Below are 17,998 nucleotides of genomic sequence, written 5' to 3' on the forward strand. Positions count from 1 at the left end.
ATTTTCAAGATAATACATAATTGCTGTTATTGGTGTAAGCACTGACTAAACCGTACACTGGAGAGTCATTGATTGGCCTGGGAAATATTAATTTGGCTTAATCTGTGCTTGTGAGTTTCCTTCCAGGAAACTTATTTCTAACATCACAGCATGCAATAGATCTGTATGCATACTTCTATTTATTTTTTATAAAAGAAAGATCTTTTCTTTTGGCCAAGTCTGATACATTTCATCTGTGCGTACTCCAGCCTTTTCTCGCCATTAAGACTGCTGAAATGTCAGCTTTCTAATTTAAGCCAGTGTCAAACTGGGCCAGAGTTGCAGAAGGTTTGATCTTTCTGTAAAGAATTTAGTTTGAAATTCTGAAAAATATAACTACTCAAGAAATGTTTTCTCCAGGTAAACCTTTTCTTAGACTGTTCAATTTAAGTCCTTACAGCTCCACAGAATTGACCTCTGTCCCAAAACAACAAACAAACTTCCCCCCTAACAAACTTCTCCATTAGAAAAAGGTAGCTGTATGAGTGGTTAATAAAGTCATTAGTGACATTTCCTGGAAAATTCACAATCCTGACTCATGTGAGAAAAACGCTTGCTTATTTGAGTTATGGTACGCTTCAAAATCTCCTTCTTGAGGAAAGAAAATATCTCATCAGTATGCTGGGTTATGCGATCACGTCAAAGAATACATGCAAATACTACTGCAAAAACATCAAAGAACTGCCCAGAAGTAAAGTATTCAGACCATACCTTCCCTTTTCCATGTGGAATTCCTAAAGGACTGTGTTTTACTGCACCCAGCAAAGCAGCAATAGCAAAACTGTAGCCAGTTACTGCTTCTGGGGAGGATTTCAATACACTAAGACGTTCAATGCAACGATCCAACAGTAGGGACACATAGGAGGGCAATGCTACTGCAATACAACGTAAACACCAAGCTGCTGTTAGTCTAACTGAAATGCTGGGATGAAGAATAACAGAAATTACTGCTTCCAGAACTCCTGAAAAATAAAATGCATAAACATACATAAGAAATAGGCAAGCAGATTGTCAAACAAGCAAAAATGTATACAGAGGATTGGTGAACATACCACTATCCAGTTTCTGTACTTCTTTTTAAAAAGTACTATTGATTTTTATTGTGAAATATTTCTTGTCAAATTTAAATACTTCAATACTTTTCAAAAAAAGTTACCCTGAATGAAAAGTAACAATATGGACAAAACCTAATACACTATGCAGTTATTCATCAACATGCATAGAAAATATCTGTAAGTATTCTCAAGGAAGCAGAAATCCATGCAGTGGAAACAGATGTCCACTTGAATCCACCCAAAAAAAAAATTCTCACTGCAGCTAAATAAAAACAATAAAGGAAGATGAAGATACCCAGCTCAATCAAACTGCTTTACTATGAACATTACAAAGTGTTGGACTTTAAATACAACTCTTAATGGAGTTATATTTGATACTGACTTTTTTTTTTTTTTATTAACATAATAGTACAGGCCGGAGAAGACAAAGGATCCCAACAGATTTGAAAGAACTGACAGTCTACCCATAAGAAATCAGAGAAGATCACAGTGAACAAAGGAATATATTTTGTACTCTGGTTCACAAAATAGTTCAGGGCTGGTACCTGTACTCGAGTCTTGTAGTAATGGTGCTGCTGTAGTTCCTAAGCCACGGATGAGACTTCCGAGTTCCTGAAGTGCACACACAAGCACATGCTGACTTGCTGTTACATCTGTTGTACTAATTCTTGTTTCCAAGTTACTGTCACTCATTGCAGCATCTGATAACACCATATAGGAAGATCCCCATGAAATCATTACCAAAATGAAACAAACAGATCGTAAAAAGGATTTTCCTATGATAAGTTGTTTATATTACCAAATGAGCTTTTATCATTACCATTTTTATTATTGACAAAACTGTTTTCGTAAAGGTTTACCTTCACTGAGACAAGTACATTCCTATTACTCAAATGGATAGCGTAGTAATGTCTGTGAGGGAAAGAGGGTAGATAAAATGGAAACTACCAAATTGCTTATCTTTAAGTGATGGGGAACAGCGGCCAGTGAGAAGCATGCTATTCTCAGCCTCACCGAAAGTGACTTGAAGAGGTCATGCTTTGATATAACTTGCCAGATTTCACTACACAGTAGGAAAAAAGAAAGGGAAGGAAAGAGTGAAATAGTGCGAGAGCAAGTGAGGGAGATGGTGGGGGTGGGAAATAGAGAGGGAGGGAAAAATCTGGAGGTTTTTTGAAAGTTCATCTTTTGAGACACAAATGATTACACCAGTTTAGACATTTGACATTTAGGTATTTAACTAGGATACAATATGCAGCCGTACACCAGGGGATGACTGGTTATGCCCAGCATTCTCTTTCTTTTCCCCTACAAGGATGATGGTGGGAGATCAGCAGCTTTTTTTGGAAGCTGTGTACAAGACTATCATGTCAGAGATCTGTTTTCTCCAGGAGAAATGCTCATTTTGTCAATTAGGAACAAATGCTTCTTATTTGAACCATCAGTAGTGTCAGCTGCTCTGAACAGGAATCTGGCTAGGCACGTATTAACTGCCAATTTAACTTATTTTACAATACTGTCTATATTTTATTACTGCATGTATTTATTATTTTAATATATTTGTAATTGGTTAAAATGATATTTGCCAGGGAAGAAGTGTTAAAAAAGATGTTTATGCTTGTGTGGGTACACACATGCAGAAACACAGACACACACAAACAAATAACCAGCCCAAGTTAAAAACAAAGCAGTCCATCAAAAGCCCTCTACATTATTATGGTAATAAATCAGCAGTATATATTCTATTTCTGCAGTCTCTGGATTAGGAAGTTGGACAATCACTTAAAAAAAGGAAAAACAGAGGCTCAGATGGATAATCTTGTTAGACCCATACCCACAACTTTCTTCAGTTTCCAGATGGCCTGACAAATCTCCTTGGCAGCTGCAATTTGAGCTTTTTCCCCAAGAAGACCTCCTACTGTAGCTCGAAGGATAAATGAAACACAGCGGCGACAGCCGATAGCATCCATCTGACTCTGAATAGCCTTAGGGTGAGACTGAGACACGAGATCTAGAACATGGGAAAGGAAGGCAGAGAAGTTCCTTTCAAGCCATTGTGCTCCTAATGTAGAGACAAATACCACATATGCCTGGAAGAGATTTGAAAAGAAGCCATATTTTAGAGGAAAATCGTTTGGAAAACCACTGCCAGCTATCCCACATACACAATTTTTTTTATCTCTGCACATCGCCGCAACTAGAACATCACTAAACTGAGATTATTTTTACATTTATGCATCCATAAATCACATACGTTCTCACTTCAGGTAGCTTCAGGTTTTTCGGATCTATTTAAATCATTTAAATTACTACCAAAACTGTACAAGCAATATTGCAGCCTGCTTTGACTGTAAGTTAATTCACGCTGCTGCCCATGTTATTTCATTCCAGAGTGTGAGAAATGGCAGTTTACCCTGCACAGGCACTTGTTATGTAAAACATTGTGTTTGGTCTCACTGAACAACAGCTTCCAGCTAGTTAACATTCTGCACACGGAACCCAAATTTAATGTATGAATGCATTTTAAGAACTACTATGTTACAAAACTATAACCCATAACCCTGAGAGAATTTTGTTATTATAGGCTTTGAATTAGGGAATATTTGCAGCCCCCAAGCACTGCTCTTCATCTCAATGAATTTTAATTGTTTGCCTTGCAATGGAGGTACCATAAAAAGCCTATGTTTGTCACAACAAAGAGAAAAAGAATGCAGAGTCACTTTACAAATCTAATCACCACAAGACCATTTATTTTGCCACATAATACGCTCCCTTACAAATGTCTTCCATGTGCCTGTGTTAGATTTTTGGTTCTTAATGAATGGATGTGCTACCGTCAAGAAGAGGGAATACAAAAAATTATAATTGGCAAAGGAACACACAAAATCCCTCATAAGAAAGTTCACGAATACTACCCATATCAATGAACTTCTCTATTTGCCTCATACATACTTTGTCCCGTGTCTAATATTAACAACTACATTATTCACGTGAAAGAAAGCGAAGTACTGTAGACAGAGAAACTGTACTGTTAGATCCTGTCAGCATCTAATAGCTCTCGAAAAATACTACTTAGGCTTCATAATGTACCAGTACATTACCCCTGTTTTACAGATTTGAAAACCAAGGAATTGAGCAGGATAAATAGATTTCTGAAGAGTCATATTGCCATGGCTACATCTTGAACTACATCTTGAACAAATCTAAATTCTTCTTCCATATGTAAGAAGTCATCTTCAGTGTTTTTCTTATTTTTTAATTCATAATAAGCTGCAATTCACATAATAATTAATACATTTTATAACTGCAAGCATTTTCTACTTGCAGGCACTGATATACACACAGTTTCTCAGGTTTTTCTTATAGAAACATTGCACTATTTTAGCTGTTCTGGTACAGTTAAAAGTGTATCATCTAGCACAGGTACTACTGTGTTAACATAGAAATGCATGAAAAGGAGACAGCCTCCAAAAACCAGTACAATATGTATATAGAACACCTTAGGAGTCTGGCATGCATTTTCTAGGCAAACAGCTGTCAAGGTAGTATTGTTCCCTAGCTTTTCAGTCTCTCTGCCACAAGTTAATGCGTCCACCCAGCATGATCTGAGCAAAGACGACAATTTGTGAGCATCTTCTAGCTGTTTCAGTGCAAAGTCTGGCAGCTTCTATCAGTAACTGAGGCTAATTTCCAGATGTTTTACACTACAGAAGTCGAAATGCACTGAAAAATTCCCTTACTGGCAAAGGGGACATATAAAATAGCTGTGGGGACTGTAACATTAAAATAATCACAGCTGTTTGATACGTAAATGTTCACCATGACCTTTAGTCGTATCATGGAACACAGCAAACCAGGTATTTGTTTTTTCCCCACTAAATTCTGTTTTCCTTATTTATCACACACTTATTCAAAGCAGAACCATTCTTTCAGAATGGGACTGGGAATGTCCCTATATAGGAGGAAACTTTTCCAAGTTCAAAGAATTCTTTTAAGTTCCCCCTTTCATTTTTAGATCTAAGGTATTAAGTTTTAAATTAAAAATTTGAGGAAAGTACTTATTCATATCACTTACTTGAAATTCATATCACGTGAAGCTTCCACAAGTAATACATACTTAATTTTGAAAATTTCAAACTATCAGGTAAACAATAGGCAACATCAGAAATCTTTTTTCTTTTCTTTCTAGCATAACTCAAGATGTAAATCCTTATTTTAAATTACATACAATTCATCACAGATACAAAAAAGGGGGAAATAAGAGATACATGGAGAGCAAAACCGTTATTATAGGAATGCTTAGCGATCTCAGAAAATTATAAATAACATAATCCAAACCTGGGTGACTCCAACTCTAACATCTCTGCTGACTGAACTGGTCCCTTTCAACATATCGCCACTGGCTCGTAGAAATCCACAACTTCCGCGCAGAAATCCAGTTCCCAATAGCTCCATCGCTTCTTCCAAAGAGGTTCTGCGGAAGTTATACCTAGTGGATGCTAAGAATAGATTTAAATCTTCAGAGGAATAGCTCTGTAAAACTTGTTACATTTTAGAAGAAAAGTTTCAACTCTAATTAATTTAGAAAAAACGATTTGCACAAATTCAGTAGCACAACCAAATCCAAATGCTGTTTGAGTATAATTTCACAACAGAAACTAAGACATTTTAGGACTCAGTGTTCCAGCTAACCACATTTCTCAAGTTCTTCTGCTTCAGCTATCTTTAGAGAGCTTAGGCCATCACCTAATATGTAGACATATATTTACCCTCCCTCAGTGTTTACCATCTAATCTAAGCTCCCTTTGCAAAAAGGTCTGTATGACCTATTCCTACCATCCTAAGTTTCATGAAAGCCCTGACTCTAACTCATTCCAGCGTACTGCTGCGGACAACCCTCTATTCCAAACTCCAGACAGGGCAGATTACCATTTTGCTATGCTTAGCCTGATAAGGGCACAGCAACAGCAAACAAAAGCATCCCACCTTAGTATTAAATTAGCTCTCCAATATAATGAGAATAATAGAATATGTTTACAATCTTCTAGGAAAATTATTTATCCCTAGTTCCTATTCTATTGTTTTATTTCTTGATAGAGAGTTCATTTAAAATACATGCTGGGACACGTGTATGCGAACGTAGCACGATGACTGCATAGTGTGCAAACTAAGTGACCTAAAATTTTCACTGCATTTTTCATTCTCTTTGAAGTACTGTATTGGGAAAAGAAGTGAGAGGATTTAAGATAGTCATGTCCAAAAAATAAAAAAAAACAACCTAACATCAGCAAGTTATCAGATACAAAGCAGAAACTTCAGGACTACACAATTCATGCATTGCTCCCTCCACTTCTCCCCCAGCCCCTTCTAGCCTCCACCTAGCTTCTGCCTCACTTAGCTCTAACTTGTTTTTAACCTAGTGCTTCCCCACTAAAAATAACCAGCCGAACAGCTGATGAGCTGCTTGTATTTCTAAAGTGTTACGGTGAGATTATATAACTACATTGCTTACAAAGATTAAAGAAAACTGCTGAGTTTATAAAGAAGCCAGAGTAATTTTTTTTAAACTTTTAATGGGAAAAGATAAGTGCTGATTGTTTTCTGTAACACAATAATTGTCTCCAAAGAGATTCTTAGAAAAATACTTTATAAATCAGGACTTCAGAGTCTCCAATGCAAATACACAGCCTCAAGAATTTTGCAAGGCAGCAAGTTGAGCTTAAAGGCACGTAATTTTGTCATTTGCTGCTTCTTGCAGTGAAGGTCTTCTCTGATGCCACTAAAAGCAGTACGAACAGTCTGAATCACACTTACTCGGCATCTGTTGTATTTCTTTTAGATTACAGTTAAATATTTAGCTTTGGACTCCTAAGATTGGACTGAAAATGTCCAGTCTGAATGACACCAAAGATTCGAGATCTTAACTTTGAGCCAGGATGCTTCAGTTGGATCAAGTACTCTCTCTCAGCAAAAACTGTTACACACTCTGTTGAGTGAAGAAAACTGCATGCTCGTTTCTGCTTCTGATCACATGTGTACTGCTAGACAATCCAGATGTGGTACTGATGATTGTGGAAAAACAGCTTGAAAAGATATCCTTAACTCTTTAGTTTGACGAAGAGACAATCCCTCAAATCTTAGTATTTTCTACACTGTTGAAGTTAATCTTACTTTTAAATTCTTGAGGCTACTAATTTCTCTCCATACGACAATAATCTTGTAACAGAGCCAACTAGTTTTATCAAATATTTTTCCCTGTTTATGATTTTATATATATATATATATATATGGGTTAACACAACAAAAAAACCCACAGCACTTCATAAGAAAAATGTTACGAAAAAGACCAAACCAGAGATACGCACAGCCAGATGGAGTTTACATTGTGATTTTACTTTGGGCTTTAGAGTACTGACAGAACTTGAGAGTTCTGATCATCTGACAGATTTTTACAGATGAGGAATCAGTAAACAACATACATACTTTACCTGTTTTCTGTTTAGACATTAGAGCTCTAGCCAATACTGTGCCTAAAAGTTTTGAAACTGCTAATCGTACATCATAATTGGAACCTTCAAAGGATTTAAAACACAAGGTCACAACGCTATCCAGGTCTGTACTCCACATAAATACTGCTTCGTTCTGAAGTTCAAGAAGACACTAGACAAAAAAGAGAAATAAAAATGTTTTGATGTGGAAAAGCACTCTACAAATTTTAGCTTGCTACATAACATACAGAGCTCTCCCCAACAAAATAAGCACGTTGCTTCATACTAAAATGACTTGAATTTTTGCTGCCGAGGCAATATCAAAGAAATAAAGATAAGCAAACAATGTATTTACTGCTGTGTTCATCATCCATTAAAACAGAATTTTATTTAGGGAGCTTACTTAATAAAAACAACTATTAGAGCATTTTACCTTTGCAGCAGCACAGCGGACTGCCATGGATCGATCTGTCAAACATGATCGCGCAGCTTTGTAAATATCTCTATGACAGGGGATAGCAGCAGCTCCTAAACCATTTAATATATTTTGCAAACTAAGCATGATTTCATAACGACCTTGAGACTGAAAAATGAAAAAGAGAAATGTTAATTTTTTGTAACCCTAAGCTCCTTGGAAATACAAACCGCCGAATACTGCAACAGGTTAACAACGGTTTGGGTCTTTTGGACTTTTAGAGATCTTTTTTTGCAGAAGTGAGTTAGAGCAGATAACTTGCTCTGTAACACTGTAAGCAAGTGAAAACAGTAATTCTATGTTCTACTGGAAAGTACTCACTAGCAGTTTAAAACTCAAAACGTGAAGTACAAGCTGGAGCAAAAATGTTCTCATTAATAAGCCAATTAGATTTTCTAGTTTATCAAGTTCTTTCATGAAATCAACTTGAGAATAGCTATGATCCATCCTTTTATAGTCATAATCCATTAACTCTCTACTCATTCTTTGGAATTGACATTGATTTTTATCTTATGACTTTCCACAATTTTTTCATATTTTGGTATCATGCACTTTCTCCTGTTCATTGGTCCAGCTACCAACAGTAAACATCCTATTATTTTTCCAATCATTTTTTAAACATGCTGTTCCAATACCTCTGCATTCTTCATTGCTTTAAGCACATTCCCAACGGTGTCAGTAAAACTGTTTCCCAAAATTCTTCCCAATTTTTTGTATAAATAGCCCAAGCATACCACCGCAGCACTAAAACAAAAGCAAATCCAAAGACGCGTGAAAATGGATGCAGTAATAGATGAAAGGGATTAAGACGACTAACATAATCAATGGGCAAACAACAAAATAACTAAATAGAATGTCCCAAAAATGTAAGTGGATTATCAAAAGAAAAAAAAAAAATGGTCTGTGTGTAGCACATATTCATGCTCTAGGAGAAACGCGGATACAAGGGTTGGGAAAATAACTTGGATAATACAAGAATTCAGGTAATACAATCTTCCAATAAATTTTACAATAGGAATACAATTTTCATATCCACCTTTAAACCTTAACATTAATTTCTAACTAAGCATGCCCTGCATCATGTAGTCTATGGCACTGTGCTATGCCAGATGCTGCTAGAAGTAGCCCGGGAAAGGTTTATTTACAACTCGATGGTCAATAGTAGAATGCAAATGGTCTAGTAATTAAAATTATAGCATTTATGTATAACAATACATAATAAGGAAACACCTTGAAAGAAACTGAAGTATAAGCCCATGTCCTTTTCACGGCACACAGATTCTGAATTTAGTTTCCAAGTAAAATACCTGCCAACTGGAGCCTGTGTGCTCATCAGCATCTCCTTTAGCAAAAGTAAAAATTGCTAAATATTGAGAAAAAAAAAAAGAAATAAAGAGTTGCTTAATTAAAGTGTTTTCCTTTGAATAATTAATTGAGGAAAGCACTTTGGTTTTGTATTGACAGATCTATAATTAAACCAATTAATTTTATGAATACAGGGAAAAAAGAAATTATATCTTTAAGCAGCTTTCAGCTTTTTGGCCAGACCTACTTAAATATGCAGTGACGCTGCTCAGCACCCCCTTCAAGAAAACAACATTTTCCTTATTCCCCAACTGAACTCAAGTTTCACATAAAGAATTCTAAAATCTCACACTGAATACATTCTTAATTAGAAAAATGCATTTAATACTAACAGTAATTCCCTAAATGACAAAGCACAGCAAGAAAAACAAAACTGACATTCTTTATCTCTTATCACCCAAAATTCTATTTTTGTTAAAGCAATAATTTTTATTATTGCTTTTATCCAACTCAGTACACACCAACAGTTTCGATTTCAATTTTGTTCATGGTGTGGCTGGGCATAAAATTACAATTACACCATCTTAATACTAAATTGATCATCTGATGGTCACAGATACTCTCTTTAATTAGCCTCAAGGCTAAATAATATATATTTCACATCACAATGCAAAGAAGCAATATTTAACAAATATATACCAAAAAAACACCAAACCAGAACTACCTTATTACATGATGGTATAACCCGCAAACACTCTTACATGGTTGGCTATACTGCCATATGCTTAAGTGTTGTATAAAAGAGTCAATCAGTGTTGAACAGTGATTTCTAGCAACGAAGTGGCAATATTTGTTGATGAGTGAAGTCTAGCCAACTAAAGATGAGAATCCAGCTACTTCTGCACATCAATATTTAAGTTTCTATAAAAGTTCAAAGCATAGGACTTAGGAAGCTCTTCTGACTGCCTTCTAGAATTGTATCACACCTCTAGTTGTCTATTTTTTCCCCACAAACGTTTCTTCACTAAGTCCAAACTGTATTAACTATTGAGTCCCTTTATCTGTCAAATCACAAGCAACAGCCACAAGTTTCCTACGAAGCCTGTAAATTTATACAAGTTTTGCAGTGAAAAGCCTCTGTGTCTGTGTTTTTTCCTTCCTGGCAGCACACCTCCATTTTGATGTACAACTCTCTCTATAACATACATTTGTTTTCTCTCAAATTTTGCCTTAACAATTGTACTTGGAGAGGTACCAACAAAAATGCAGAACTAAGATACTGAAACATGTAGTAAAATAGCACCGAGATTAGCTGTGAAAGTTTGCTGACCAGCCAAATGCTTTCAAAATGCTTATGGTTTAAAAACAGCCCTAGTGGATATTTTAAAAACTTTGTAATTTAAAGTAATAAGCTGTATGCACGCTACACGACCTGTTTATCTGATACGATATAGCATTCAGATCACAGTCAATTTTAGTAGGAGATGAGCACGTAACTAAGGTTCTTTTTAAAATGCTTGCCTAAAACTTTTCCATCTTCCACCTATATGAAGGAATAAAAATGATAATTTATGAGATAAGAGAACAATTCACTGGAAACTGTATTTGAAGGAGTTTCCAGGTGAATCAACATATTGTGAACAGTGATGGCAAAGCATTGTTACCATACAACATGGGCATGTATGCTAAATAAGGACAGATGGCAAACAAAGACAACACTAATCACAATTTAAAAAAAAAAAAAAAGCAGTCTTTCTTCACTGAACACCAAGTATGCCATAAACTTGCAGCCAAAGATGAAAGATTTTATTCAATAAAGAGTTCTGTAGTTCCAATTATTTTTCTGTAGCCTGTTGTCTCAGTATCAGTACTATAAGAAATCCCTTTTCCAAATCTTTTTTGAAGTAAACCATATTTTACTGCTACCTTTTTCTCCACTTCATCTCTTATTTCCTCTCCTCGCTACTGCTTACATACCTAGCAGGATTCTGAACACTGCCACCTCTCTCTTTCTCCCCCAGCTACTTTGCCTTCTGAGTCTGGATATCTGCCATTTCTGTCTGTCTTTGCCATTTCTGCCTCACTGCTAATGGACTCCATCATCCCTCCTTGCTATGCCAACATCATCCCACTCCCTCCTGTGCGGCATCTTGCAGCCGAAGCAAGGAAGACCTGCAGAGCTTTGTCCCATACTACAACTCACCTATAATGTTAATGCATCTCACTGTTGAACGAGTCAGTAGTATAGCAGTAATTTACTTTGCAGGACTGAGACCCTTTGTAGCAAACATTCTTAAGTCAAAAGACTGCACAAGATGTCAATTGGAACAAGAGGGAAACAAAATATTATGATATTAGAAAATACAGCTGACTCCTTGCAAAAACCTATTTTCAGGAAACTTCACTTGGGTTGTCAGAAATAGGATTAGCGTGTGAAGCAAAGAAGGAAGATGGATTCTGCTCTGCTTTGTATACTGTATCATTAATGCACAATGATGCTTTACTATCTCCACCTTTAATTTTCTTCACTCTAGTAAAAGATGTGCGTTGTTTCACGACTTAAGGGTATTCGTAACATTTCTGCACCTTAAGATTTGGTTTCACATCCTGCCATAACAGTTCACGTTTCTGTTCTGTTGGCTAGGCTTTAGGTGTTTAGTTACAAACATTTCAGGTGTGTCTAACTAACTATATCCAGTTTCCCAGTTGGATTAAGAAATGTACTCAATAACTGTGTTTTGCACCTGGACTCGTACTTCTCTGTTTTACTGCTCTACTCAGCAGTACATTACCTTCTCCATGTTTTTCAAACACCTACCCCCTCATAACTCTGCTATCCATTGCTGGTATTCTCTCTGGCCTGACTTTCAATTGTCTGGCTGGAGATCACCAACTGTCTTCTACCTTTTTGGTTCCTGTTGCACACATACAATATCTAATAGTACCACATTCTTTGTTTTGTTACCTATCCTGTGGCAGTGAACTCAGATGCATCATGTCAGGTAAATATTTTTTTTTTCTGTTACTAATGTTAAAGAAGTTACTTATGAAAAGCTTTCTTCATTCACCTTTTTTGTAACAAGCAGGGCTTGTCTGACTTGCTGTAAATCATGGTTTATCCAATATGGCAACATGTATTGCAAGCTGGTTTTGTCCCGTCACTGAGCAAGAACATAAAGCACAAACCAGCCCCAGTTTACCCTATTACCTTAAAGCATACTATGGTCATTATAGTTCTGAATGATAGCAACAAGTTTAGCATTCCTGCATTCCTAAATAAATTAATTTAGCTTAGCTTTCAAATCACTCAAGGCATTTCTTTCCAATGGATCCAGTAAATACTAGCTAGCTAGGTAGGTCAAATTTTGTTCTAACATATGTAACCTACGCTGACTCTTATCAGCCACCAAATTGCCTCTGCGTTAAATACTTCAAAAGTAATCTGATTTTAAAGCATTTTAATGTGATTGATTTTATGTTATATTTATGTGAATCATAACAAGAAACTTCTAAACAAGGAAGAAAAATATATCTTAAGCTTATTAAACTTTCAAGGGCAATTTATGTTGTAAAGTACTGACCTGACTTTTTTTCCCCCAACATGCAGCTGAACTTCTTAGTCAAAACTTTCCAGTAAAGACACAGAAAGGAATATATAAAATGCTGCACAAGTACTTAACCACTCATAATTCTGCCCTGAAGGCAGCATATATTAAACGATTAAAATAAAACTGTTATAATACCTAGAAGGAAGGAAGCAATTTGAATTTGCTTTCAGGTTTCAGATGAATTCAGTTTCTCTTCGTAATACTCAAGTCTAAACATTTTAGACATGTAATACCAAAGAAAAAAATTACTTTTTACAACTGGATACACCCACAATAACGATACGAATCAGGGAGGCTCCCAAATTCTGTGTGTCATATGGTACAAAGCTTCTCCTGGACAAAGGGCAGAAATGAGGGAGCATACCCTCTCTTACGTTAACTTCTCACCATGTAAATCTGTCTCTCTTGTTATTACTGGATTTGAAGTTTGGGGCTAAAAAAAAATACTTACAGTTTCGTAGGCAGATAACTTGGTGAATCATCTTTACTCCGAATGAGTTCATTGCATTTGTCAATTGTTTGGTAAACAGAAAAAGTGTCTCCAGTGCTATAAAGTACAGCTAAATTCTTGGCAACAAGCCGTCTAGTAGGAGGTCCTGGTGAATTGTTTAATAAAGAAGTCAGTTGTTCAACCAATTTCTTCTGGTTTTCCCTTATATCAGCCTGGAAATAAAATTAGTAACCAGTTAAGTTTCAGTTACATTTAAAAGTTAATTAAAGATAATCAATGCTAATTTTCTTTACTTTTCATTATCACCATTCTGATACTGACGTTCTTAATTAAAAATCAAAATTTTATTGCACCTTTCTACTTAAAGAAAAGCCATCTCAAATATGTGATTATTTTATTCTCATTTAAAAAAAAAAAAAAAAATCACATTTTCCAGAGCATAATTCTTTCTAGTAGGATTTCAGGAGTATTTTCCCTATGGCATTTGAATAGTTATATCTTGCTAAAATAAAATTGCCATTTCTTGCTTCTTTTATGCCTGTTTTAAAATAAAACAATTCCTAGAAACATAGTAATTTAAGTAATAAAGAAGAACTTTAGCAGAGTTTCAAGAAGTTGAGCATTAGAAAGGAAAGAACTTCCTCTAAAATAATAATCTATTTTAGTCTTATTGCAATTTTTTTAAATGCTCTTTAAAAAGAGCCTGGCACTGTATTTCATTTACATATTTTAACACAAATAAGATAACTCTTCAATAGCATTATCTAGGTTGGTTTACCATTAAATATCCACATATGCTACTTAATATACACTAAACAGTGAGCCAAACAATTGGATGGTTGGCTGGAAACAGACCTTTTGTTTTTTATTTTCCTAATCAAATGATAAAGAGAAAGATGCTATGTTCTTGCTTGCTAGAGAACTACCAGATAATCATGCCATGTTAGGTGGAAGCATGACTGCCATTCTTCATCATGGGGTTGCAAAATCTGGCAGTAATAATCTGAGTTAAAAAAAAAAAAAAAATTAAGAAAAATCACTTAATGCTTATTTCTCGAATTCCTTTCATTGAACATGTGGCTCTACTACTCGGAAAGGCTGTGACCAAAAACTTCTAACATTTGGAAAGCTACTGCTAACACTGAACATACTTTCACTGCATGTACATAAAAGACATGAAGCGAATGAAATTGAATACTGCTCTCTGTTTTTAAACAAAATAACAAAAAAGACAGAGAGAAATAGTTCTACTATGTGTTTTTCTTCTCAAGTCTCATTATACTTACTCTGCTAGTCACTGGTAAAAGTTTTTCCAAAAACTGTAACCATTCAAAAATGAACTCCGCTTTTTGAAATTCACCAAGCTGGTTATACGCTTCTTCATTAAGTAGTAAACTGTGAGCTAGCTCCATTCCTTGAAATTTTACTCAAATCTCTCCTCAAATACCATGGGCAGAAAAAAAACAAACCAAAACAAAAAAATCCCCAAACCACAAGAACCGTGTTAATCAATCAGGTTTTCTTCCCCATTAATATGTGGTGACTGAATCAGAAGTTTAAACACCTAAACAGAAAAAAGAAAAAAATTACTAGAGAGTCAGCAATCATATTATATTTATGCTTGGCCTATTAAAAATAAACTTTCAAAGGAAAACTTAGAATTAAAAAAGAGGATTACGGTAGTTTTATTTAGGTGGCTGTAGTAATACTTAATGGTTTTATAAATGAGATAATGGTATTGATGTAATATAGGAATTAAAGTTAAATATACTTCAGAAAAATAGAAGGGTTCTCACTGAACTACTATTTTTCCTTCATCTTGTTTTGCATGAAGTGAGGTTTACTATTACTTGATCACGTATATACCCAAAAGTAATGATCAGCTGGCCCGAAATAGAATGACTTGTGATCCAGAATTAAGTGCAGCCATAGCAGTAACCTACATCTAGCAAACTCGTGTTGATTATATTCACAAATAGAAATGCTAACATCTTATTCAAACACTTTATGTCTTCTCAATGCCAAGCAAGGCATAAAGAAAAAACAGAACTTCGTTGCTGAATAAACCTCTAATGCTGGCTTTTTAAAAAAACAAAACAAAACAAAACAACCCCCACACCTGAAAAAAGGATGTTTCAAAACTCAAAGTTCAAAAGAAGTTATATTTTACTTATGTCTCTTGGACTATTTTGGGAATTTCCGCATTGTTGATAGGCATAACTAGAAGCAAACCAAAATGAAAAATACTTCTAATGAAAACTCTTTTTTCCCCGCTATTTAAATGCCATATAGCCTCAAACTACAAAATACAACATTCTGTAGGCTTTGCAAACAAAACTAGTCAAGGAGATTCTGGTAAAATGTCAACCATATTTTAAACTCCCAAACAAATTATCCTTTCCAGAGGTCACCGAGACTGCTGAACACACATTTTTTTCCCTATGCAGTAACAATACTATAGTGTAAAATGATCCATCAAACAGTAAATGGGCAATACAAAGCAATGGTTAATAATTCAGTACTTGGGTTGTCATCAAATGCACAGCAGAAGGTTACCTTTCCTATTTTCTACACATTTTTTATGTAAAATGTACTCACAAAGGAAATTAGTTGCATCTAATTCACTATAATGAACTGTCACTTTAAATTCACCTGAAATACCAGGCAGCTTGACAAGGCACCACACTGTAAAATGACAACCAGAGGTAAACATACATACTTAAGTATACCTATATATATTTAATCTGCCTAGGTACATAGATGTTCACAATTTACCAGTTATCTCACTCCTAGAACACTCACAGAACTTAACTCTATCCTCACATTATTTGAAACATACAAAAAAAGTAGGACTATATATTTCATTGAATATTTGAGTAGAGTTTCATCACTGCTGAGCATGGAAATCACATGCACAGGTCACAAACCCTCCTTTTTACCTCACCCAAGGCCTGTCCCAATGTCTAGTATATCCTAATCACCTACTGCCACAGCAACTGATTCAACTTCCATACAGAGCTGAGGATTACAACTCATACCCGTTTTCCCCAACTGAAAAGATCACAGATCATTGTCACCCATTGGCATTTAACTTACCTAGCAGATAATTTCTCCTCATTGTAAAAACTGTCTCTCTGCTGCTCCAGGTTCTTGGATAAAGGATGTCAAGAACTCAATTTTCTAGAAAGAGTTAACACAAAAATCAACTTTTAAAAAGCACATGAAATACAAATGTCTGTATGACATGAAATACATGTCTGTTCTACAAAAAAAACCCTCCAAGAATTCCAAAGTCTTGCATACTGACAAATTTTATTAGCTAATAGGTCACCAAAAGGCACTGAACTGAGCTCCATAAATATTATTAGCTGTTTATAGGTTGCATTTGAATTGGGCAGACCCATCACATTCACCATACAATTTGATTCATTTAGCTACTGAAACCACCTTTCTTATTTCTGTTTTGTTAACTCAGATTAATTCTAAAACAAAAAGTAGGCTCACACAGCATAATACCATAATTATTTTCTAGTAAGATTATTTCAGTGCCTTCATCAGACCTACATTACTTTAATATATCTAAAAAAGCATAGGTGGAAAATATTTATTGTATTAATCTGGAATGCTGTCATGAATAACCATGTCCTTGTCATTAAGTCATAAACAATACAACAGCATTCATGTCTAAATCAACAACCAGCAGAGCTGGCAAAGGTGACTCAACTGTTCCGAAATATTTGTGTTCAATACTATGGATAGAAAAAGACATGAGGATCATCAATCCATTCTCCTACTCCCAGTTATAATTTTAGTATTAGAATCAATGGGCAAAAACATTTCCTTTTACACCTCATTCAACTTGAACTTAGTCTCGCAGGACATGAAATACAGGTTGAGTGCTATTTTTAAAGTAATCAGTTTTCAATCAGTCTTTACAAGAATGAAGGTGAGAACCAATTAAAAGTACATGCAGATTTCAAAGTAATCTAAACTTCTTTCAGCCCAGGGAACCAGTGTTCAGCCTGGCGAACAGAAGGCTCAGGGGGACCTAACAGCAGCCTTCACAAGGGAAGATTACCAAGAAGATGAAGACAGGTTCTTTACTGAAGTATATGGGAGGGAATAATACCAGAAGTATCATAAATTGCAATGGGGAAGGTTCCAATTGGATAGAAGAAAAAAAGATCTTCACTCTAAGGATTATCAGCCACTGGGACAGATGCTGAGAGGCTGCAGAACACCCTCAGGGGTTTCTAAGACTAGACAGGACAAAATCCTAAGGAACCTGGTCTGAACTCAGAGTTAACCCTTCTTTGAGCAAAAGGTTGGACAAGAAGACCTCCTAGGGTACCTTCCAACCTGGATGAGTCTACATTTTGTCAGCCATCCTGCCCACAACTCACACTGCCGACATACATTCTTCTGTTAATGTTAGTCAAAGACAAAAGTTTATGTTGTTACACTGAAGTTATTATTGTAATATGTTTCTATATGTGACACTTCTACTATACAAGCACATATTTGCAAAATTAACTGGAAATATATATTTTTTTTTTTTAGGATTTGCCTAGTCTAAA

General features: G+C 35.5%; 1 protein-coding gene across 8 annotated transcripts in view; it reads right to left on the reverse strand.

The window, feature by feature from the left end:
• The window catches only part of HEATR5A (HEAT repeat containing 5A), a 75,443-nt gene that overhangs the window by 40,080 nt on the left and 17,365 nt on the right, over nucleotides 1–17,998 (reverse strand). For 5 of the 8 annotated variants that reach the window (XM_087747133.1, XM_087747136.1, XM_087747135.1 and 2 more), the window contains exons 2-11: nucleotides 16,518–16,601; nucleotides 14,708–14,985; nucleotides 13,422–13,633; nucleotides 8,693–8,801; nucleotides 8,016–8,165; nucleotides 7,583–7,754; nucleotides 5,433–5,593; nucleotides 2,929–3,184; nucleotides 1,640–1,795; nucleotides 751–1,001 (exon numbers count right to left, since the gene is read on the reverse strand). In XM_087747133.1, coding sequence (XP_087603259.1) covers nucleotides 751–1,001; nucleotides 1,640–1,795; nucleotides 2,929–3,184; nucleotides 5,433–5,593; nucleotides 7,583–7,754; nucleotides 8,016–8,165; nucleotides 8,693–8,801; nucleotides 13,422–13,633; nucleotides 14,708–14,833 — 1,593 coding nt within the window. In that variant the 5' untranslated portion in view covers nucleotides 14,834–14,985; nucleotides 16,518–16,601. Of the gene's footprint in view, nucleotides 1–750; nucleotides 1,002–1,639; nucleotides 1,796–2,928; nucleotides 3,185–5,432; nucleotides 5,594–7,582; nucleotides 7,755–8,015; nucleotides 8,166–8,692; nucleotides 8,802–13,421; nucleotides 13,634–14,707; nucleotides 14,986–16,073; nucleotides 16,107–16,517; nucleotides 16,602–17,998 lie in introns of those variants that run through there. The other 3 variants (XM_087747134.1, XM_087747137.1, XM_087747138.1) reach the window with 3 other exon arrangements.

Source organism: Nipponia nippon, unplaced genomic scaffold (assembly GCF_047370975.1).
Source record: "Nipponia nippon isolate SJK-2023a ecotype South Korea unplaced genomic scaffold, ASM4737097v1 scaffold_11, whole genome shotgun sequence".
NCBI classification, from domain to species: Eukaryota; Metazoa; Chordata; class Aves; order Pelecaniformes; family Threskiornithidae; genus Nipponia; species Nipponia nippon.